This window comes from Notothenia rossii, assembly GCF_949606895.1.
Source record: "Notothenia rossii genome assembly, chromosome: 7".
In the NCBI taxonomy this organism is placed as follows: Eukaryota; Metazoa; Chordata; class Actinopteri; order Perciformes; family Nototheniidae; genus Notothenia; species Notothenia rossii.
The window spans coordinates 14,184,704-14,208,201 of record NC_136905.1 but is presented as its reverse complement, the minus strand read 5'-3'; the positions used below and the strand labels follow the sequence as shown (position 1 = coordinate 14,208,201).

General features: G+C 38.1%; 4 protein-coding genes across 4 annotated transcripts in view; 3 read left to right on the top strand and 1 right to left on the bottom strand.

Annotated features, from left to right (window-relative positions):
* LOC307046334 (large proline-rich protein BAG6-like) overlaps positions 1-3,928 on the bottom strand; it is a 10,701-nt gene extending 6,773 nt beyond the window's left edge. The window contains exons 1-5 of the mRNA XM_079692732.1: positions 3,905-3,928; positions 2,221-2,308; positions 2,005-2,122; positions 1,587-1,801; positions 5-68 (exon numbers count right to left, since the gene is read on the bottom strand). Coding sequence (XP_079548858.1) covers positions 5-68; positions 1,587-1,801; positions 2,005-2,122; positions 2,221-2,308; positions 3,905-3,906 — 487 coding nt within the window. The 5' untranslated portion in view covers positions 3,907-3,928. The remainder of the gene's footprint in view (positions 1-4; positions 69-1,586; positions 1,802-2,004; positions 2,123-2,220; positions 2,309-3,904) is intronic.
* An 86-nt stretch (positions 3,929-4,014) lies between these two features.
* Positions 4,015-5,529, top strand: glrx3 (glutaredoxin 3). Its single transcript, XM_079694293.1, has one exon. The coding sequence runs from the start codon at positions 4,135-4,137 to the stop codon at positions 5,110-5,112; it is 978 nt and encodes a 325-aa protein (XP_079550419.1). The 5' UTR covers positions 4,015-4,134; the 3' UTR covers positions 5,113-5,529.
* A 1,246-nt stretch (positions 5,530-6,775) lies between these two features.
* On the top strand, positions 6,776-10,355 carry apom (apolipoprotein M). The gene is made up of 7 exons (XM_079641618.1): positions 6,776-6,990; positions 7,723-7,862; positions 8,204-8,274; positions 9,197-9,331; positions 9,920-10,018; positions 10,111-10,138; positions 10,248-10,355. Exons 1-6 carry the CDS (start codon positions 6,877-6,879, stop codon positions 10,122-10,124), a joined length of 573 nt encoding a protein of 190 aa, XP_079497744.1. The 5' UTR covers positions 6,776-6,876; the 3' UTR covers positions 10,125-10,138; positions 10,248-10,355.
* Positions 10,356-14,563: 4,208 nt separating this feature from the next.
* Positions 14,564-21,110, top strand: LOC307047367 (uncharacterized protein). Its single transcript, XM_079694294.1, has 6 exons — positions 14,564-14,660; positions 16,746-16,857; positions 17,707-17,758; positions 17,915-17,947; positions 18,101-18,133; positions 20,250-21,110. Exons 1-6 carry the CDS (start codon positions 14,626-14,628, stop codon positions 20,597-20,599), a joined length of 615 nt encoding a protein of 204 aa, XP_079550420.1. The 5' UTR covers positions 14,564-14,625; the 3' UTR covers positions 20,600-21,110.
* Positions 21,111-23,498: the final 2,388 nt, after the last annotated feature.

Below are 23,498 nucleotides of genomic sequence, written 5' to 3'. Positions count from 1 at the left end.
GTGCTGGTTGTGACTCTGGCGTTCCTGGCATTCTCTCCCATACCAGACACCATCTGCTGAACAGACATCTAAACAAGAAGAACCACCTTCGTAAACAACACTTGAGGTGCAAGACCAATTTCTGAGGTGATATTAAACATAATGGCTGGACAACATTAATGAAATACATAATTATCAATTAAATAAGCAAGTCTGCTTTTCAAGTTGTTCATGTTTTTGTCAGAAATCAATGGGAGCTCACCAGGGGGGTATACTACGAAGCAGGATTTTTCGGTTAGCCGGCTAACTTCAGGGAAAACTCGGGGTTTCCGGTCCTACGAAGCTGGTTCTCTTTTTAGCAGGCTAGATCTCCATGGTAACTTACGCTGTGCGGCTAACCTGGTCGGGACCAGGTTAGGTTGCAGGCTAAGAGATCGACTCAGTGAAAGCACTGCCTGCTGACCAATCAGAGCTCAGTGTGCGGAGTTTAAAGCGATCAAGTCATATTACAGGAGAAAGGAAATACAGAAAAGCTGCCGTTGCAGGAAAGACGGCCGGCAAAAATCACCGACTGTGTGAACGTGAACATTAATAGAATATCACCTCCCTTCGTCAGAGCAATCTGACTATTATAACATTAGCGTTAAGAAAGCTTACTTAAATATCTGCCACAACATAAGTAACCGGATCAGAGTAACATTAAGTACAGTCCGCGGCATATCACATCGTAATGTATCATATATCTCCTTATCTGAGTGAGCCGAGCCGTATCTGGCCGTGCAACACTCACAGTGTCACATACTGTATGCAGAAGTATTATTTTAAGCGACACATTAAGTTGACGAAACACTCGAGACAAATGTAATTAAAGTCAGATCCACTCGTGTCTTAGACGGGGCAGTGATATCATAAACCTGTTAACGTACGCATTCAAACACTTTTTCTTTTACCAGCTGTATTCACCTTGCAGGTGCAACTGTGGCTTTTATCCTGGATAAAGTGTTTAAGTCATGGATGTTTAAAGTTTAACGTCTTCATATGTGTCTAATTATATTGTTGACTTTTCATTCAGGAAGTATGACGCTGCGCTGTCAGTATGCTTCTCAGTGTTTGTGATTGGTCGAATGTTCCAAATACCCCCCCTTTCATGTGAACGCGCATCTAACTAGATAGGGCACGGCTGGCTTGAGCGATCCACTTGATAACCTGCGTCGTAGGACCGTTTAGCGAGAGCGCGTATGTTTTGGATTAGGCCAACCGGCTAACTCAAACATATCCAGGTTAGGTTGAACCAGCTTCGTAGTATACGCCCCTGGAGAACATTTGACTTAGTAATTGTTCTGTTGTGGAATATGTACAATATTTGTTGAAACTAAAGCATTATGATACATATTTAAATAGTATGTATATTAAAATAATAGTGTGGAACTCTTGCAGGAAAATTGAAAAATGGAGAGTGCTACAGAGGTCTTGTAAGCTCACTTATACTAACTCCTCTGGAACCACAAAAGGCTTTTTACTTTTATAAACACACTTTGATGTATGGAATAGATGTTATTCCACTTTAGTGCCCTAAAAACCCTTACCAAGTGACAAGGCAGACCTACCTGTATCTGCTGGGGGTCCATGATGTTCACAGGAAGGTTGAAGGTGCCAAGCATCACGTAGCTGTTAGCATTGCGATCATGTGGAGGCCCTTGTGACGATCCATGGGAGGAAGAGGAGGGCCCGCTGTCGGCTGAAGTGCCTCCGGACCCTGAGCCAGGCTGGGAGGGTGGAGGGGGTGCACGCTCCACCAGATGTATCACCTTGCCATCCACATCTGGGTAAACAACAGAGACATATGGTTTATCTGTACATACATGATGGTGGGTTGACTTCAACTTGTTTCAAGACACCAGAGAATGTCTAGGTGAATTCTGAATTGCATCCAATAACTTGGGGAATAGTATATGAATATTGACCGACACAATAAAACCAAATGCACAGAACCCGTTACTAAATGCACAGAACCCGTTGACTTACTGTAGTCTGCCAAAGTCAGTATCTCCTGTAAGACTCTGCCCTGGTAGATCAGCCTCTGTTTGTCCACAGGGATACCCACTGAGGGGGCAATGTGCTCCTTAAACTCTTTCACTGTCAACTATAAGAACATGGTACACACTTGAGTCAGACTTCCGCAATCACTGACAAAAAACGAGAATTCATTCCAGAGTTTGCAACAGGAACAGAATAACTTACCTGAGCACCAACAGTGTAGGTTCTGCTCTGGGAGTCGAGTGTTTTGACTGTCACCTCTATGTCTGCAGTTTGTTCCTCCATGGTGTTCCTGTAGCATACAATAGTGTGTCATATGTTTTAGCAATACTTTATGACAACCCCATAAATCTGTTTTTAAAGAATTGTGAATAAGAATAGGGAGGACATGTTACAGTTGAAAAATGAATTAGTCAGTCAAATAGTCATATTGTTCTCTGATTGATGTCATTCTTCAACAGTAAAAACAGTTATTATTCCCAATTAGTCTGAATTTTTTTTTATCATGGGCTATTTTCTTCTCTTTTTTTCAACTCTTGATGTTGATCAAAAATACATTATTTCAAAGAACAAAGATATTCCCTTTACCAAAATTAGGGCTAGAGAAAAGGCAGCAAATGTGAATTGCTACGAAGACTGATGATATTTTTTCATTTTGGTGGGATTGGTTGACATTTTGAATAATCCGCAAACAGTTTCAGCACTAATTCAAAGAATAAAATGTGTGGTGTGACTATAGCTGCATTCCCATATCAAGTTAGATGTCAACTGATTAATCGACAGAAAAATGTATCAACAATTATTATTGTTGAATCGTTCGAATTCACTTTGAAAAGGAAAAATAATACTTGTATTAAAGTTTAGCTTGCCTGCTTAATGTTACTATTTGGACATGTGTATAATAACCTCTACATGTCTTATAATTCATACAAGTCTTTGAGGATTTGTCTAAACTCCTGGTCAAAACAACTAGATGAAAGACCTCTTTGACATTATAAACATTTAACAGCCTGAACAACTAGTCACTACATCATACCAAGCAATACAAATTATCAGCAGGCTTCTACAAATACCAAACACGTATATACACAAACAATCAGAGTAGGAAAACACTCAGATATTGTACTTAAGTAAAAGTCGAAATGCCAGAGTGTAGGAATACTCTAACATGTAAAAGTCCGTCCAATCAAAATTAAAGTCTTATTTGGGTGCTGATTATAATTCAAATCGTTGATCCAAATCTACAAAGTAACTAAAGGTATTACATTAATGAAGAGGATTAAAAGTAAACGATTTACCTCGGAAATGTAGTAGGATAGAAGTACATAGTAGCAAAACATTTAAATACTCAAGCAAAGCACAAGTACCTCAAAATGGTACTTAAATAGAGTACTTGAGTACATCTACTTAAGTTACTTTACACCACAGCAAACAATCTTTACGAAACTGGCAAATTGTTGCTCTCTTAATATCAGTTATAATAACAGCAAACGCATACACATTTGTAACTTAAGCCATGTCTAATTGCAGTACTAAACCGCAGAGGCTTAGCAGCTAACGTTAGCTAAGTTTACTTGCTAGCTAGCATAATAATGTTAGTTAAACATCAGCTCTTACGGTAACGCTAGCTAAGTTAGCGTAGGTTGTATGTATCCCGCGAAGCCTGCCAACGACACTGTTTTTTTACATTTCAGCCCCAATTCAACAGTGACATGTAACGGCAACAGTCATTACAAACACCGTTAGTAGCTGCCGTTAGTTAGCATCGGCTTGGTAGCAGGATTAGCATAGCTTAACCTAAAAACGTTGGCAACGAAGCTAACTATGGCCAGCGTTAGAAAGGAGGCTAAGCTAATGCTAACTACGCCAAACATTAAAACAAACATACATCAGAGACGATCACATTTGTTCTTTTCACGAAGACCGTGGTGAGATATATAACGGTTACCTTTTAAGACACACTATCCTTTCAACTTATCCAGTGTATGCAGCTGTTTCTTATCACCAAATAACATGCAAATGACTTCCGAGTACAAGCTCTGGTACTTGCCAGAAGCTACCAGGCTGCACGGATGTGACGTTGGCCGACACCGGAAGCGCAGCAAATAGGAAGGAAAAATGGCGAATCTCGTGGAGGCGACAACAAATCAGCAGTTCGTGGATTTCTTAGCCAAAGCTGGAAAATGCCTGACTGTAGTGCACTTCCAGGCAGCATGGGCTCCTCAGTGCGGCCAAATGAACGAAGTGATGGCCGTGCTGGCGAAGGAACACACGCACACCACGTTTGTGAAGCTGGAGGCAGAGGCGGTCCCGGAGGTGTCAGAGAAGTATGAAATCGCTTCCGTGCCTACTTTCCTTTTCTTCAAGGGAGGGGAGAAAGTAGACCGCCTGGACGGGGCCCATGCTCCTGAGCTGACCAAGAAGGTAGAGCGCCTGGCAGTTGCCGGAAATGCTGCTACAGGGGTGGACAGCGGCACCACGGACCTGAACCAGCGGCTGAAGAAGCTGATCAACGCGGCGCCCTGCATGCTCTTCATTAAAGGATCCTCGCAGGAGCCCCGCTGCGGATTCAGCCGACAGATAGTGGGCCTGCTGAAGGAGCACAACATCCAGTTCAGCACCTTCGACATCCTTTCCGACGAGGAGGTTCGACAAGAGCTGAAGACCTACTCCAACTGGCCCACCTACCCTCAACTGTATGCGAATGGAGAGTTGGTCGGAGGGCTGGATATAGTGAAGGAGCTGGCTGAGTCTGGAGAGCTGGAGAACACCTGTCCAAAGGCTGTCACCCTGGAGCACCGTCTGAAAACCATCATCAACCAGAGCCCAATCATGGTGTTCATGAAGGGCAACAAGGAGGCTGCAAAATGTGGCTTCAGCAGGCAGACACTGGAGCTTATGAATGACACCGGGGTAGATTATAACACATTTGATATTCTGCAGGATGAAGAGGTGCGTCAGGGGCTCAAGACCTATTCTAACTGGCCAACCTACCCCCAACTCTACGTGAAAGGAGATCTGATCGGTGGTTTGGACATACTGAAGGAGCTGAAGGAGAGTGGAGAGCTGGTGTCAGTGCTGAAGGGGGAATCCTAGATGCATTTGACATGCCATCTGCAAGGGGGGAACAACAAGCCACTGCACATGCCCAGCATCAACCCTGTGCCACTGATCCTGAGGGCCAGGAAATGAATTAATGAATCAATTTATGAAAATAAATATTAGATCTAACAATCAAATTCTTTCACATATAACCAAATCTGTTGTAGCATTTAGATACGTTTGTGTTCTACTAAAGGCCAACATTGAAAATGCAGTTAATCATTATTGAGTGAAATGTTGAAGGTTAATCTTAATTTTACAAATCCCTATCTGACATAAGGTAAATGCACTGAGAAGGGCCTACTTTAGAACATATTATCTGCTGTTTGTTTTTAGGTTACATCTAACCTTCCAGTATTCACAGACTCACACGAGAATGGATTTATATTTAATAAAACATTATTTACCCAGCCTCTGACTTTTCATGCTTTCCTCTCCACCTTCATTTTATTTAAGACAGAAAAACTGTGTCTAACTACATTCAACATCACTCTAGTTTAAACACTTAGAATTAACTCTAGGTGGCACATATTTCATCAATAATATTATGAATTAAAAAACAAGAAAAACCTTTAAGATTTGGTGTGTTTTTGTGCTACTTCTCTTATCTAGATAACATGGTTGAAATGTCACTGTAGAATCAAAGGGCAACCAAACACACGTCATATTCAAAAACAGGAACCCAACAAGGCCTTCAATAATGTGTCATTAATTTTCCTGTTTAACCGTAAATGCATCACATCCACACTTAATTAGTATGATGACATTAAATTCAAAGTTTGCAAACTGGTAATCAACAAGTGAACAAACAAGGCACAACACAATCTTTCTAGTAGAACAGCTTTAAGTAAAAAATATTTTTCGAATTAATTATGCAAGACCTAGAAGTAATGAACAGATTGCAATGACACATAAATCGTAATACAGTAGACTGATATTCATTAATAAAAACACATGATTAATTTAGATAAAATCATGTCTGTGTAGACAAGCTAGTTGTTTGACACCACCTGGTGGAAGTATTTGTAAAACTGCAGTGAAACATCCTCTCAGATATAAGTTTACATCGAGATAATTTATATAAGAGATGAGGAAGTAGGTTGAATCCAAACATACATTTAATGGGCCAAAATAAGGAATTTTCAGGAGTAAAAAATGTGTCAGCAATTCTGTTTCTCAAAACCTGATAAGGACAGAAAAACAAGGTGATAAAAACCACAGTTGGCTTTGCGTTCGAACAAGTAGTTAATGATTCCTAGTAGATGTATGTCGACAGAGTCAGACTTATTTATTCAGGACATTCTCAAACAAACAAGTTAACAATGTTTTTTCTTGTTGATATTTCGAAAAGGATACATGAGATTGTAGCATGGTGGTTTTCTTGTCGATACTCAAACACTTTCTATAATTTACAGCTTTTTTAGAAGTGATATAAAAGAAATTGCCTCCTCCTGAATATGACGGTGACTTAGTCTTTGGGGAGGGTTTTAAGGATATTTGAAAACAAGTTTGCTTAGTGAAATAATTATTAATTTGACTATAAATGTGTTTCACCTAAAGCCAGAGGGACAGAGACTGGCCATATTTCATCCACATATTGCTTCTTCTGAAGATCAGGGGTATTACGGCCCTGCATGTTTAATCATTTACCTACACCCACTCTCCTTTTAGACATGTTGGCACAAATAAATTGTCCCCTGAGGAAAAACAGACATTCTGATCGGGTTGATTGTCAAGTATAAACTCTGATTTGCAGTTATGTTGGCTACAGTATTATCATATGTTCTGTGTTTATATGGCCTGTTGTATCAGGCCTTTCTTCTTTGTTCGGTTCCTGAACAGTTGCCTGCCAACACTGTCGACCATCAGCAGGTGAGAAACCAAATATATAGATATTCTGTTTATCAAAGTGTAACAGCTACTCATGTGGTTATTATGAAAAAAGGAAAGCATGATGTATGTCAATGCCTTTGTGTATGGATGAGTATCCAAGGAAACTCATTTTTAAGAGAACAATTGTAATTTGGGACACATAGCTAATTTAATGTTAGTCTTCAGATTTTTTGAAATGGTTTACCCACCTTAAAAATCGAATTCAAGGACTTTCCTGGCCCAATTAATAGTTTGTGACATGGATCAGGGTTCATTTTTATTACAAATGCAGAAAAGATCACTGAACACATTTTTAAAAAGGCTTGAATGTTTGAACCCTTTCAATGTTGCTGTGTTACTGTTACGGTTCACTCCACAGCAAAACATTTTTTGTTAAAGTTTAGTGATGGAGCACTTTCAATAACCCTTGTTTATAAATATCTCTTTTCAAAAACATTTAAGGCCTTCATTTCTTCCCCACTTCAAATTCAGAAACGTTTAAAGATTTAAACAACCCGAGTGAATTATTGAATAATTAAAGCAATGGGATTTTCTGCAGATGCATTACTGAGATAAATTCAGAATGTGGGCCGACAGAGAGTCTTTCCTCCCCCTCTTTTATTTCATACTGTAAGTGTTATCATGTTTTTCCGCATTGTTGGTTTACACCTTTAAATAGGTTACGTTTCTGTCACCCCACACTGTCAACTTCTGTGGCTCCTTCTCTTTCAGTTTCTGGGGAAATGGTACTTCAAAGCAGCTGTCGGTCAGAGAGAGGCTGACATCGAGAGGTTCAAAGAAATGGACAACATGTGGATCACCATGGAGGAGCCGGTCAATGACACACTGCTGGTGACCGGACAGATGCGCATGTGAGGCAGCAAATACACACATAAGCTTATAGTGAATAAAACATGAGATCAAATACTTATTTTTCTAAAACTAGTATGAAATGAAGAAAGAATATTACCATTAAAACTATAAGGAGGTGAAACTGATTTACAACATGTTAAAACAGGACATGAATAGAACAACACATCATAAATAGATACCCGACTTAGGGAAGTGACGCGGTGAAACTGTTACAGATGTGAAAGTGTGTTTCAAAAATGAAAGTACTTTATCTCTTTTTTTATCTTATGATGTCATTTTGTGATGAAATATAAATCAGCGACATACTTAAGGTGTATTTGTTTTTCAAATCTTCTTTTAGAGGAGATGATTGCATAAAACAGACCTGGACCTATCATATACTTCCTGAGAGAGATGATGTTGTACTGGAAGGTAAAAGCCCCATTTGTATTTGCAGATTCAAACTACAGATCAAAACACTCACACACGCACACGCACAGAGAACTGAAGGGATCAACAGGTACAGGCCCTGGAGACAGAAGAGGCGTTGCACAAGGGAATTTCAAGCCAATGTTAAAATAAATACAACTTCCTCCCAAAGCACTAAAGGGATTTCGTTTGTTTCTTTTATTCTTAGCAGGGGGGGAAACCCCTGAGTGTTTCTGTAAAAGCAACTGTAACAAACTTGCCTAATTCTTAAATATTGCTGTTTTCATTGTAGAACAAGTAGTATGGGAAAAATAGATTCAAATCATTTTTTCCATCCTGACTACAACGTTTAACTTGCCTAAGACTATTTACAAAATGTTTCATTGTTATGGTAAACTACATTCTGGCCTTTCATAGAAAAAAAGATAATTCAACATATGTATAACTTACGCACAAAGAGAGACATTGCGTAACTCAGCCCCACAAATTACTACAAGAAGCCTTTTCCCGTTTGTAGTATTTGTTTAGAGCCTCAAGAACAAGTAATAAAACAAGAACCACTTTCAGACTCCATCCCCCAAATTGAAAACCCAAAGAAACGCGCCCTGGGGTTTTTAATAGTACGTTTTGAGTTTGGGAAGTTGTGAGCATACTACTGGATAAATGAGTCTTGTAAATAGGTCAAGATGTTTGAAGCATTCATAATCTATATCTATGTTTTCTTTTAAACATGTCCAAGCGTCTTGTACAAAGCCAATGTAGCAATTGTGTTGAGTCACCTCAAACCAGCGAGAGTTTGTTAACGGATTCATACGTTTGCTATTATTAAGCCCTCATTTACTTCAATTCATCCAAACTTTTCTACATTTTTTGTTCACACTGATCACAATTGTTGCCCCGCTGCTGTCTTCTTGTTTTGATGCAGGATTGCCGAGGCAAAGGACCCTCCTCTGGAGTGGCAAGTGGGCCAACTGCCCCGAGTGCATCATATTCCAGGAAGTAAAACCACCTCTAAAGGAGACGGACTCAGAAGACTCCCTCAACAGATACTTGCTCTATAGTGAGTGTTCGGAAAATATCACTCATCACCGGCTTAGTCTTCATTATCAGGATACATGTATTTATTATCCTTGCACGAATGGAAGTAGTCATCACATACAGGGCTGCGTGGGTCAAAAAGCCTAGCTAAGACCCACGTCAGAAATGACCTACTACATGTGCTACTACTATTGGAAGAGCACATTCAGTATTTTCCCAACAGTAAGACTACTCTTTAAGTTATTATAATACCAATTTTAGCCTTCTCCCATACTATTAACAAATACTAACGTTACAAACCCATGACATTTGCAAAAAACAGCTTGTCCTGCATAATCTGTTTTTTGAACGGTCCTACAAATATAAGATAAGCCTTGTTGATCACCAGAGGGCAAATTCAGAATTGAGTATTATATATATTAGTATATATGTTCAGAGTATTATTTTGGAAAATAGTGTGAATTTTTCTACATTTGCTGCTAGGTGAGTGGTCTTAGGTAGACTGTCAGCCCACTGCATCAAAAACATTTGCAGTGTGTTGACAACTACTGAATTTCCACATGGGGATTAATAAAGTTCCAGCTTATCTTGTCTTTGCTTTCTACCCCAGCACGGCAGAGTGACGTCAACCATGAGGTGGTGAAAGTGTTTCTAAGTAACCTGGCTTGTCATAATGCGTCTGCAAGTGTCAGACTACTTCAAGAAAAAGGTTTGTCGTTTAGATAAATAAGTCAAATTAAAGAGGATGCTTTTGAATCTAAACATATTATTTGAATCTAACAAGAATGTCTCCATTTACAGAGTTTTGCACCTAAATATTAACAATGAGGTAGGCATGAATATTAAATCTTACTCCCGCTGTCAGTTTCTATGAATTTTCTTCACTTAACATGGGCTGTCCTTGTTGATTGAATTAACTGTCTCTTGGTTCTACACAGTGTCTTACAGGAGCCATGGACATCTTAAAGGAGAATGCAAATATTTTATCTTTCTACTGTATAACGGTGAAACAAATAAAGGAAAATAAAAAACGTTGCTTGAGGAAATGTTGTATTGAATTTACTTTATACAATAGGAAGAATGACTACCAATATTAAATTAATCAATCAGTCCGAAAGAAAATGAATTACCATCCATTTTCATAATTGGTTAGAAGTATTATGTTATGCAAAAATGTCATAAAATTGCAGTTTTAGTCTCTTATATACCACGGAGCCCCTAGCCTAAAGGTTCATGGAGGGAACAAAAATGAATCTCGTGAGCACGATATACTTTCTCGTGCGCACAAGATACTTTCTTATGGTTAGACACATCGAACTGCCCGATTATTACGCCATATTATTAGTTTTATGAATAAGATATCCGGTCGTGAGTGCGTGTGTGTGTGTAATGTATATGTGTGTGTGTGTGTGTGTGTGTGTGTGTGTGTGTGTGTGTGTGTGTGTGTGTGTGTGTGTGTGTGTGTGTGTGTGTGTGTGTGTGTGTGTGTGTGTGTGTGTGTGGGCATTCGTTTTCGGAAGATATTAAATAATATATGCACTGCCATATCCCCACATAAACATAACAGTCTGCAATGAAACGGTTGTCTCCTGTGTGCTCCACTTCCTACTTGGCACACCGGTAACTTTCTCGTGCGAACAAGAAATGATCTCGTTCGCACGAGAAAGTGTCTCGTGCGAACGAGAAAATATCTCGTTCGCACGAGATACATTGCTTGAGGAAATGTTGTATTTAATTTACTTTATACAATAGGAAGAATGACTACCAATATTAGAGCTATAACGAGTAGTGAAATTAATCAATCAGTGCGAGAAAGTATCTCGTGCGAATGAGAAAATATCTTGTGCGCACGAGATATATGTATATTTTTTTTCTTTCCATTAACCTTCAGGGGCTCCGTAGGCCTACTTATATATATCAAAGGTCCTGCTTTTATGTGTTTTATCGGTTTTATCATAGACATTACATATTAAATTAAATACCTTTTAAATTGATAGTTTTAGACATTAAAGACCTTGGAATGTAAAAAACTGAGATGGATATTGTCCATTGTTTTTTGGAAAACAATTAACAAATTATTTATTTATTAAGAAAATTAGCAGCAGAATAGTCAATAAATGAAAAATAATCATTAATTGCAGCCATAAAAAGCATTTTACAAACGTCAAATTATATCTTAATTTAGTTGTGTTTGCTTTATTTACACAGAAGTGAAGCAACCCATGGTGTTGTTTTTATTGTCATACACTTATTATTCTTAACACTTTCGGTCCAAACAACCAGAGATGATATAGCTCGAGTCGAAAAAAAACCAAAACACCTTTTGTGGGTTTGTATCCACCCACAACCACCCTGCCAAAAAACCCGGGGAAATACCATGATGCAGCTGAACAGAAAAACCTGTTCACAAAACTTGAATGAAGGTAGCACGACTCTCTTCTGTTCTTACACTGATTGCACACTCACATTTATATAAATATATTTACATATTTTTCTGACAAATGCCAAGAAAAATATGGTTTATAAGGACTGTATTATATGATATAATATAACATGATTGGTCATATTTTGTTACATTATTGTTTTGTTATATTGGGAATGCATCTCTCTTACGGGAAGCGATGAGTATATCTCAGAACAAACAGAAGGATGCTATCAGCAGAAATATGTTTGTTTTATGCTCCTTAGGACAGCAACTGTTCCTCAAGGTGATCACGAAATGTCTTGTCTCGGGGAAAGGGGAACCAACCCAACTCTGCAACTGTTGTATACAGGAGTACATGTGTTGTGTTAACAAAGCACAGTCCCTTAGTAGCAGAAAAATTTGCGAGAAAATATATATTGATATCCCATCATCGACTTTCTCGGGCTCGTTTGTCTTTAATTGTCTTTGCCTGGTTAACACGTTAGACCAGTTTGCCGTCTTGTTCTTTGTCACAACTCCCTGTTTTGATTTTTCCCCCAATTGCTCAAGCACAATTAAAATACCAATGGAAACACTCCTTTACATGACAGTACGTGCCCATCACAACGACTTAAGGGGAAAGCACCAACGGTATTAATAGCAAAATGGAATTGAAGTAGCAAAAGTAAAATACTCCTAAAAAAGGAAAAAATGAGCACTCTGTAATTATAGAAGACATTATTAAATGCTTAATACAAATGCATCAGTGTCTAAGCAGCATTTCACTGCAGCAACTAGTCATGGTGAAGCTTATTTGGACTACACTTAATATGCAAAGACGTATCTTTTTAAAGTTGAACTGCGGGACACAAGATGTTGAAGTTTCCACATCACACTTGAATAAGTTACAAATTGGGCCAGGATTGGCTTCATGCTTATACCAACATATTGTAAAGTCAGTTTCAAGGTGAGCAGGATGAAACCTTCCTTCTTCAGCAGATGAATATGAAAACAGCCTTCTGGTGTCAAAATATGTATGAATATGAATATTGAAGGTCAAACCTCCAAATGAAGTAACAGTGAACAAAGCTCATCATTCAGCAGAGGTGACCTGATCACAAACAATTGCAGACAAATAGAGGAAGTCTCATTTCCCTTACGGGTATCACAGCAACGAATGACATGATTTACTTAGTAGATCATTATTGATACCATTTCATTTGTGCCAAGATGAGAGCCTTGGATTTCTACCACAGTATTACGACATGTGACAATTCATCATAGAACTGAATGTAGATCAAAACTGATTCAAGATTATTTTCCTTGCTTTTCCAATGCTGATGAAATTAGGCATTTTAAAGTTGGGGCTTGATGTTCTTTTCATGGTTTCATATTAAAGCACGTGCTTGTATCAGCAATGTCTCAATGTATGGAACAACACAAATCAGTGGGACTGAAATGCTCACTCATTTCAGTCCTTGTTAGGGAGAGATACTTGACATAATGACTCACCACCTCAACTAAGGAACAACTTGGGTTTCTATATGTTGAGTCTCGAGGCAAACAGTTCTTTATTTCTGACCACATTGACCTTACATATTCATTTTGTGTCAGATCTTTGTTTGACCTCAATTCCTACATTGACATATCCCAGTATCCTTTCGTGGGCATGCGCAAGAAGAACAACTAATACCAGTGTTTTCATCAAACACTTTAGCATAACAGGCAAGATGTCCAGGAGGCTTGTTGTTTTGAGAAGGGACAGCACCCTTCATCTCGTCCACCTGTCTGTTAGGCTGTTTGTGTAGGTGTGCATGTGTTGGTTTATTTGTGGGAACTTGACACAGATATAATTGGTGACATTTACATAATCTTAGAGAACATTGAATGGTTGGTTGGGGATGTCCCATGCATGGAGAATGAAACCAAAAACTGTGAAAAGAAAGTGACATGGAAAATTGACCCTCTGAATCTGGCTCATAATGTTTTAAAAACCCAACCACAACTTTCACTAGTGATTTCATAACAAGATTTCTCCTCCTGATATCTCCATGTGAAATACTGTAAGAGTGTTCATTCTGAGTTTAATAAAAAAATATAGTTCCATTGTTTTCTAAAGAAATAGTCAGATTTCCACTTGCACTTTTAATTTCCCTATGAATGTTGTTGTGGTTTATGGCCATTCATATTGCTGCCCAATGTTCTGTTTGCGAAGACTAGAAAAGAAACCGCAGTAATGAATAACATATGTGAACTATTTCTTTTCTTTTGGGGAATACCATAGCTGTTTTAAAAAAGGCAGATCATCATGGTAGCATTGTTGGTTTGGACATGAAAAAGTGGTATCAAGCCATCCCTACTCAACTTAACTTGTCACTGCATTTCCTCATCACACATCACAGCCAAACTCAGATCAATGCAGTGTGAAGAAAAAGCCCCTCTCATAGTTGTTTGGGTGACAAAGTGTGACAGTGACCTATAAACGTGGGGAATCAAAAACCACCCACACCTACAATAATGTGTAGGTTAGGGGCTGCACTACACACTTGGAATTTCATAGAAATACAACACATTTGATTCAACATGTAACTTTTTGACAATTTGTTTTCCTTTCCCTTTTACTCTTATTCTTATTTTTGGAGAATTTAAGGCAGCATTTCTTTCCCATTAATCCCATCAAAGTGTCACACGTATTATTCAGTGCTTCTCAGTTTTTCCCTGCATGCAGTTCAACTTGCCAACCCAGGGTGGAGCCACTTACACCGCAGCCTCCACTCAGTCCAACCACAACTCTCTCTATTGAGGGAAAGAAAAACTCCATCTCATGTTCACAACATGTCCCATGTAAAAGGGAAAACCCGGGCAGCCTTTGACTTGACTTTGAGCATGACACATGTCTCGGAGAGGAGCAGATGAAGTTGGACTCTGAGAGCTCAACACACACTAGGTGAGTCAAGATGTAATGAGTGCATTTCATTCCTCTATTAAAGCGGTGTCAAAGTATGGTTTTAGATTCCTGAGATATATTTGAGTATAATGGTCTTTATTAGTTTGTATTCAGTTGTATGTAGACAAGATAATTATCATTTATGTATTCTTTCTTTTATTATTAAATGGAGCCATTGTCTCAGTATCTCTGCTTTATTTTCACCATGGTCAAATATGGAAATAATGACACATTTTGGTCCAATGTCCTCAAAAGAGTCAAATGTGCTTAATTTGCACAATGGGTCAAAGGTCAACATCTGAATCAAACATATTTATCAACAGCCATCACATTATTTGGATTTATTAAATGAATAATTAACCTAGTAGTTCTTAACCTTGGGACACACTCTTTAGATGAATCCAGATACTACTGTCCTGTATGATAATATCCCTTTCAAGAGTCTTTTCACCCACTGCAGAACACACAGGCATAGGCAAAATGGTTTGTTATAAGTCTATTTGTCAGCTTACAGTCGATACATTGAGTCAGTGTAATGCATACAGCTCAGATTACATCATATACAGTGGAATGTATAGCAGAGCAATGTGCTTGGACCAGTATGCTAAGCAGCTATAAAAGTCTGGAGTTGGATTGACATCCACTTGATAACCAGAGGTATTTCAGCAGCCTCAGATAACAGCTTAGTGTGTTTCAGTCACAGTCATTACAAATAAATAACCAAAACACCAACATGCATGACCAAAAAAAAAACACTACGCTGAGGTTAGGTCCTTTGAGCTGATGGTACATGTACCCACGAAGTGTGAAATACAGCTCAGCTGAAACATGTGGGAGGTTAGAGAAAGTACTTATTTTTCTATAACCATTACAACGTTTGACAAGTATTCTACTGAGTTGGCATTATTCCACTCAGAAAAAGTTATTTAAGTCAGTCTTCATTTTCTGTTAAAGCTGCTCAGCAATGGAACTCAATCCCATCTACAATCAGTTCATTTCAATCGAAACACAAAATATGGTTAGTGAGGAATCAGCTCTGCCAACACTGACACAATCCTCTGCTCCTTAAAACCCACTGTCTGTGTTTTAACATGTTCTTTTGTTTTGTTTTATTTGTTTTGTTTTATTCTTCTGTCTTTTAAATTGTTTTATTTAAGTATTCCAGTAATGCGTGTTCCATGTTTTACATTTATTGTATTTACTTGTTTAAAATATAATGTGTTTTAGGTTGAGTTTTAAAATCTGTCCAGGGACTACAGATGAAAAATAGTCTCTTGGCTAACTCTGGCAAATTTACAGAAATGTTAATTAATGTGCACTGTCCCTGTTAAATAAATGAATAAATGAATAAATAAAATAGTCATGTTACTGTAATACTCATACGCAACTATGTGATTTATAGGGAACACAACAAGGTTTTGATCCATTTGTTCAGCAAAATATACTTTAAGTATTGCCATAAAAGTACCCGTTACAGTGTGAAATTGCCTTTGTGATTCATTGATTATCATGTATCTCATTGTTAGATGGTAACACTGATGCATTGGTAATAGTGGGACTGCTAACAACTCACACACATCTTGAATGTGACAATGCTCAATGCTTCTTTGTAAGGGTTCACAAGCTGGTTTAATCTTTAACAATTCATGTATTAATAAATTCATATGTTTTCTTCATATTAAACCGTAATCCTGAAAAACAACTGGCAACTATAGCTGTCAATTGAAATTAGTCATTCATTGATCACTTCATTCTGAAATGTAGAAGTGCAGATTTATAAAGTAGCATAAAATACAAATACTGACACTTGAGTTGAATACAAGTACCTAATAATAATAATAATAATAATAATAATAACAATAATAACTTGAATTTATATAGCGCCTTTCATAACCTCAAGGTTGTACATAAGTTACATTCTTAATCACATGAAAAGTTGTCATAAAACTTCAAGGAATGTCAGAAATGAAGATGGTGAATAAAATGTAATCACCAATACCACGTGTGTGTGTGTGTGTGTGTGTGTGTGTGTGTGTGTGTGTGTGTGTGTGTGTGTGTGTGTGTGTGTGTGTGTGTGTTTGACAGAATGGATTCGAGGTCTTCTCATATGTACCTGCAGGTGTGGTGTGGCGTCCTCACTGTGGCCATGGTGGTTATGGCTGCACTTCTCATTTCAATCCACCCAAAGTTAACTGAGGTGAGCACATCTGTCACAGGAGAAGATACAATGTAATTTATATTCGCTGCTCATGGGTATGATTTAGTTGTCATTTGTAACCTATTTAGCGTCTTAATCTACTATGCTAGACTGCATAGTTTGCTTCTTATAGACTACATGTCATGTGATTGTTTTTGTAGTTGCATACCATCACATTGAAGCCATGTCGTCAGTGTGCTTGTGAAATTCCACTCATGATGTCACATAAAAACCACAAGTTATTTGTAAATGGTATTATAACTTTATCAAATATTGAAAAGATGCCTTTCAATTTGTTTATGTAATTACATAGCAAATCCTGGTTTATCTCTGTCTGTATAAAATCTTTGTTTTTACAAGTTAGGTGAGGTCATTCCAGATTACCAGTATGTGCCTCTAGATGGTAGTAACAAGATCTATAAGCAGTTAAAGAGATATATTTGAAATACTGGTCGGTGTCTCAGTGTAGTACATGTCTACTTAAGATGTGAAACATACAACACACCACATGTTCAGTTTAATGTGAATATAGTAAAATATTTTCTAGGAAAATTAAAAGATGACATGTTCCTTAATTGTTTTATTGGATTCTTTAAAGTTAGAAAACACTCAATACACCCATTGGATCATCAGCAAAATGCACATTTCCCACCAAGTTTATGGAAATGCAAATAGAAATAGATTATTTGAAAACATGTGGTTTTCACTTAACCTTTATTCTCTATTACCAAAGGGGAAACATGGATGATGATGATGATGATGATGACGATGATGATGATGATGATGATGATGATGATGATGATGATGATGATGATGATGATGATGATGATGATGTTTTTTATTTCTTAGGAAGAAGTCTCTACACTGAAACCAGATAATGTCAGTCCAACAGGTCCAACAGGTAGGTGCCAAAATCTCACCGTTCACTTTAAAAATACCTTTTGAACTAACCTCAGATTATTGCAGAATTTGAGATCTTATCATTATGTTAATACAAAAATAAAAACATGCTAAATGTGAAGCTGGATTTAACAGATCACTTTTATTTTTTTGGCAGTCAACAGTATTGTGGCTCCACCCGGGTTGATCGGTAAGTTTTCACAGAGAATATTTCAAACCTTTGAGAAGAAGTTACAACAAACTGATAGATATTATTGCTATAACTCAAAACAATGAAATGTGCTGTGAACATTTCCACAGTTATTGCATCAGGAAATAACATGTAAATGATGTTGTTTTTCAGGATCAACTCCCTCGTACATCCAGCTAATCAAGTGTGAGTTCACTTCTTCTTGTGGTTTATTCAGATTTATTTTCATCCCTTCTTCTTGTGTGGTATGTTAATGAGTTTTGATGATTTTCATGTATATGTATTTTTAAACTGAAGATAGGGTGAGTCTAAGTAACTACTTTACTCCTGTTTGTGGTCTTATTCTGTATTAGCTTGCTCACAAATCACACATTTCTTTGGTGACAAACGTATTCCAAAATCCTTATTCCTCCCTTTTTGCATTTCTCTGTTTCGTTTTTGGTTTCTGTCAAAAAAAGTGGTCAAGTAAAGAAAAAAAGGGAAGTTGGTCTGATATATTTCCAATGACAAAAATCACCTTTCTATAACATCAATAGTCCGTGTCAGGTTTTTTTATCAGTGCCAAAAACTTTGAAGAGCGTGAACTTCCCCAATTGTACACAAACGTTCTATGGTCACACAGAAAGCTGCGTTATAAAAATAGAGTCATTCATTGATCACTTCATTCTGAAATGTAGAAGTGCAGATTTATAAAGTAGCATAAAATACAAATACTGACACTTGAGTTGAATACAAGTACCTAATAATAATAATAATAATAATAACAATAATAACTTGAATTTATATAGCGCCTTTCATAACCTCAAGGTTGTACATAAGTTACATTCTTAATCACATGAAAAGTTGTCATAAAACTTCAAGGAATGTCAGAAAGGAAGATGGTGAATAAAATGTAATCACCAATACCACGTGTGTGTGTGTGTGTGTGTGTGTGTGTGTGTGTGTGTGTGTGTGTGTGTGTGTGTGTGTGTGTGTGTGTGTGTGTGTGTGTGTGTGTGTGTGTGTGTGAGTAATCGCAGTTTATCGCCTGAATAGTTCTCCAAGGCCTGCCTCTCCCTTTTTGGTGAACCCTCTTGCTGTCACTTTTCTTCTACTACATAACAAAAAAGCTGCCACATTTGACACCAACAGATACCTATTCAACAAGTTCAGACACGCTCTCTGAAAGACGCTGCAAGTCATTATGAAATGTGTAGGAAGACTTTAAAGGAAGCAGAGGATGACACAGCAGATTGAAGAGAAGTTAATGCACCAGAGTAAATAATAACAACGTAGCTCCTGATTTGGATCCTTTAACTGATATTTGTAAGTAAGGAATTTGGATTAAGGCCCGTCAAATCTCATCATGAAAGGGGCCCTCTTGCTTTTGGGGGGTTGTCCCTTTCTTGTTGTGTGTTGTTTTGGTCTTTGTGTAGGTACATGTTCTCCAAATGCTAAAATCCCAAAGGTCACGCTAAAGGGAGCAGACTGAGCTCTGGTTTCAGACAGAGGGTGAAAAGAGGTTCTGCTTTACAGGCAGTATGAGAAAAATGAAGACCTTTTTGAACATTAAATCATGTAGCATGTCACATTAGAGGCACAAAAATCAGGGCCCCTGTAAGATTAAAAAGCCCTAATAAAGAAATATTTCTCAATCGTCTTGAGAAATGTGATTGGGTTTTACGTGAATAAAAAAACGTTTTGCCAGAGTTACAACAGTATTTGTATTTCTGTGGTCTTGGTTTTTCTCTCTTGTTTAAAGTGTTTGGGACTCAGCTGGAAATAGGATGTAACCTGTGTCGGGAATTGTATGGACATTAAAAGTTATTTGACTACCTTTTCGACTTCTACAACTTAACAGTAAAGTATGAAGTGGAGATCTCCATTCCTCTGCATGCACACCGTCTGAGACAGACATTACAGCCCTGTCATGTTTCCAGTCTCATGCATTGTGTTCCTCCCACCACACAATCTTTTTCCTCTGTGAAGTGGGTTCTTAAAACCTCAAAAAACGGAGGCGGAGCTCTAATGTGGGCTCTGCTAACCTGCAGTATAATTACAGCCAAACATCAGACAGTTTGTTCGGGGATGCTTTGTCTGACAAAATTGAAGGAAATTAGCCATTATAGTAAGATCAACATTGTTTAACAGATGTCTTTATTGAAGTTGAGATGAAACGTTGAGGTGACTGTTTCAAAGGGCTTTGGTTTATAAAAGATATACAATCTGAGCCCAAAAGGTCTCAAGACTAAAGTTTTATAAGTGAGGTGAAAATGTTTGTATAGCTACGCAACTCAAGAAATGTGAATCAAATCTCTTTCAGTTCTTCATAATGACTCTTGGCAAGAAGAACACCCCAGCTGTTGCTCCCGCTCTCTCTTCCTGAGTAACGAATCCATCCACTTCAAGGAGAGGAGCGCCTACTTCATCTACGCTCAGGTCCACTTCAGCAAGCACCGTGGACAGCGATCTGTGACTTTGAAAAGAAATCCCACGAATGGTAGAAGTGAACGTATACTGATTCAGGGGACATTTCCGGAAACGACAGTCGGCTCCGTCTGGATCAGTAGGATTGAAAACCTCAGTGAGGGAGACAGTGTCAGATTAGAAATCACAGCAGAATTTGATAAAGACAGCCAGTTTACCTTCTGGGGAGCCTTTCAGCTTCATTAGAACTGCTGGTCTCAGGATGTGTTACTGTACAAGAGAGAGTCATTTGGGGTTGGACTGGTATGTTTTAAGGTTTTAAGTAGGCCTTTATGTAAATTTACCCAGAGAAGCTATTAATCACCTGCATTTTCCTCCAATATTTTATGATATAAACTCAATTTAAGGCCAACAAGTGATATTTAAATATTACTGAATCAAATATATTCAGTCATGCAACACTAAAAAGCTCAAATCTGCATCAGGCGGACTGGGTAAGCTTTACCACACATTTAACCAACCAATTAAAAAAAGAAAACGTAAAGATAAAAGGTCAAATGTATAGCCATTTGACCTTTGGACAAACATTTCATTATGCCAGTCTAACCTTAAAATGTCTCTACTTTCAAGTATGCCAGGTGGTTCTCACTTTGGAAGTTGTGTGGCGTTTGGTGGTCATTTCTAAGCTATTAGGTTTTACGTATTTTAAATGTAATATAAACTGTGACTGCCATGAGCATGAATGTTTTTTTCTGCTATCTGCTTGTGTAATTTATGAAGTGTATCATAATTTTTTGTTTTGATTTCAACGAGGAGAAGAAGGGTAATAAAGTTTGTATTATTTTAACCTTTGAGTCAATTTACCAGCTTTTTATTTGCACAGTCGACCACATGGTGGTGCCATGTTATATGTATCATGTATTTCCATCACTCGCAGCCATTATATTATAGATCATTTTAAAACTTAACACAATCTAAGACATACCATGGATGCCTGAGAAACATCAGGAGCATTGTAAAAAAAACCTGCCATCTAAAAAAGGGGTGTAACTCATCTCATTGCCATGAGGCTAACAGTACACACATACAGGACAATGTATAACTTTGATTAAGCATTGCATTCAGCAGACAGGAGCAACAGGTGCAGAACAGGAAGCCACATATTTGGTGCAACATTAGTCACACTGTTTCCCCAACATCCACAGATGTATTTCAACTCAAATGCCCTCAACTCAGACCCTTTGGATGCTCTCTCTTTCTAAGTGTTGTACTTTTTATTTGACTCAGTTTTAAATGCATATTATGTAAATGTATGATAATGTCAATGTCTGTTTTGCTGTCTAAACTTAGTGAGGCTTTTCTTAAGCAGAGTGGAACAACTTTTTAAATAAACAGTGACCTTATGCACTCTACAATGAAACACAATAGTGTACATTATTATAACGTGTCTGAAATCCCAATCTACTGTCTAATATTGATTCAACTTTAAAGTATGCAAATGAGGGAGCAATGGAGCGTTTTCCGACACAGCCATGCTGATATTTGGCACTTCCAAAGTGTCCTTGAGCAAGGCAAGGCACTTGACCCTCACCTTGCTCCCCGGCACTGGGTAGCTGCCCACTGCTTCTTATACTAATATGTTTTTAATGCAGTGTTATAGTGAGTCTAAATGTCACTGTGTGAGCTGTGTTTGTGTGACAATTAAAAGTAGATTTGATTTTAAACCCCGATTTACTAGGCATTTACTCTGTCAACAATCTTAGTTTAGCGTGTTAGCATTTTAATATGTATAGCTCCTCGAAGTACAATCTGTGGCTGTTTGCATTAAGTTTTCATGTGTTTAGATTAGACAGCTTTAGTGACTTCTTTTTAGATATACTGTACAATTCATACTAACCCTAAACCTAATCCCTATCCATACCATAATTAGGTGATTTTAAATGTGAGTTTTGATTAACTTGATTAGTGTCCATTAATGGGTTGAGAAATGTTCCTACTTCTCAAGATAAATAAACTATTTGTTAGTGAAGCCCTGACAGGGACGATTTTTTTGCAGGATTTTACCAACGTTTTGCAGATAATAATTATGCATTTGTATTTAATTGAGGTTTTAAATGTTTGTGTCGTTGAATTAAAAGCACATCACCTCAGGTATATATCAATGTTGTCTTGTTATTATACTCTGAGGTGAGAGACACCATGTTTCTACCAAATAAAGTCCCCTTTGAACAGCTTGTATGAAATGAACAGATTACAAAATATATATATAATGGAATTGAACATGTAAAGTCAAGTACTTTAGTAACCAACATGCGATGCAGTTTAGAATTTGGGAAAGGAGGCGAGGGTTATGGAGGATGGAGTTTGGGATGGAGTAAGGGGGAAGGAAGGAGGTGAGGTGCATAATAACAATAATAATACATTATAGGGGGAGTGAGTTGAGGTAAATAGAGGAGGGACCTTGGTGTTGATGTTTTTTTTAATCCTTATTCAACTATGAATATGGATTGCTGGAAAACCTCCTATCAGGAGAAAACCCTATCTGAGCAAAAAGTGAAGGGAGGTAGGAGGAGGGGGGTGAGGTAGGAGGAAGGAGGTGAGGGAAATGGAGGAGCAAGAGCTGAATCACCAGCAGCCTTCTCTGTCTCCACTGTCTCCACTGAGGAGGAGTTTCTCGCCTCAGGTTCCCCCCTCCTTGATTTTTTCCTCATCTCCTTCTCTTGCATCTAGCATTTTCTGCAAGACGACGTCTCTATCCTCAGTCTCCCTCCTGCGAGAGAAGAAGCCTATCCTCTTGTGCTTCATGCAAAGTTTATTTTCCTCCTCCATCTTTTTCTCAGTTGTTGCCCAAGTCAGACTTTTCTGAGCCAGCTTGTCCGTCTGCTCCTCTACCTGTTTCAGTTGTGTCTCCGTCAGATGAACCTTGGTCTCCCAGCTGTGGTGTTTCTGGGCCAGGTCTTTGGAGAACATCTCCTTCTGCTCATTCATTTCCTCCTCAAACTGTTTGACTTCTGTCTCCAACAGTTTGACTTCCGTCTCCATGCTCTGGTGTTTCTTGGCCAGGTTCAAATTAACCTTGGTTTCCCAGCGCTCTTGGTTCTGGGCCAGGTCTTTGGAGAACATGTCCTGCTGCTCTCTCATCTGG

Bases quoted from the DNA above. Each gene is read 5' to 3' on its own strand.
- apom (XM_079641618.1), top strand. From the start codon at position 6,877: ATGTTGGCTACAGTATTATCATATGTTCTGTGTTTATATGGCCTGTTG. The intron at 6,991-7,722 runs GTGAGAAACCAA...CTTCTCTTTCAG, and splicing joins ACACTGTCGACCATCAGCAG to TTTCTGGGGAAATGGTACTT. The intron at 7,863-8,203 runs GTGAGGCAGCAA...ATCTTCTTTTAG, and splicing joins GTGACCGGACAGATGCGCAT to AGGAGATGATTGCATAAAAC.
- LOC307047367 (XM_079694294.1), top strand. From the start codon at position 14,626: ATGAAGTTGGACTCTGAGAGCTCAACACACACTAG. The intron at 17,759-17,914 runs GTAGGTGCCAAA...TTTTTTTGGCAG, and splicing joins CAGTCCAACAGGTCCAACAG to TCAACAGTATTGTGGCTCCA. The intron at 18,134-20,249 runs GTGAGTTCACTT...AATCTCTTTCAG, and splicing joins GTACATCCAGCTAATCAAGT to TTCTTCATAATGACTCTTGG.
- glrx3 (XM_079694293.1), top strand. From the start codon at position 4,135: ATGGCGAATCTCGTGGAGGCGACAACAAATCAGCAGTTCGTGGATTTC.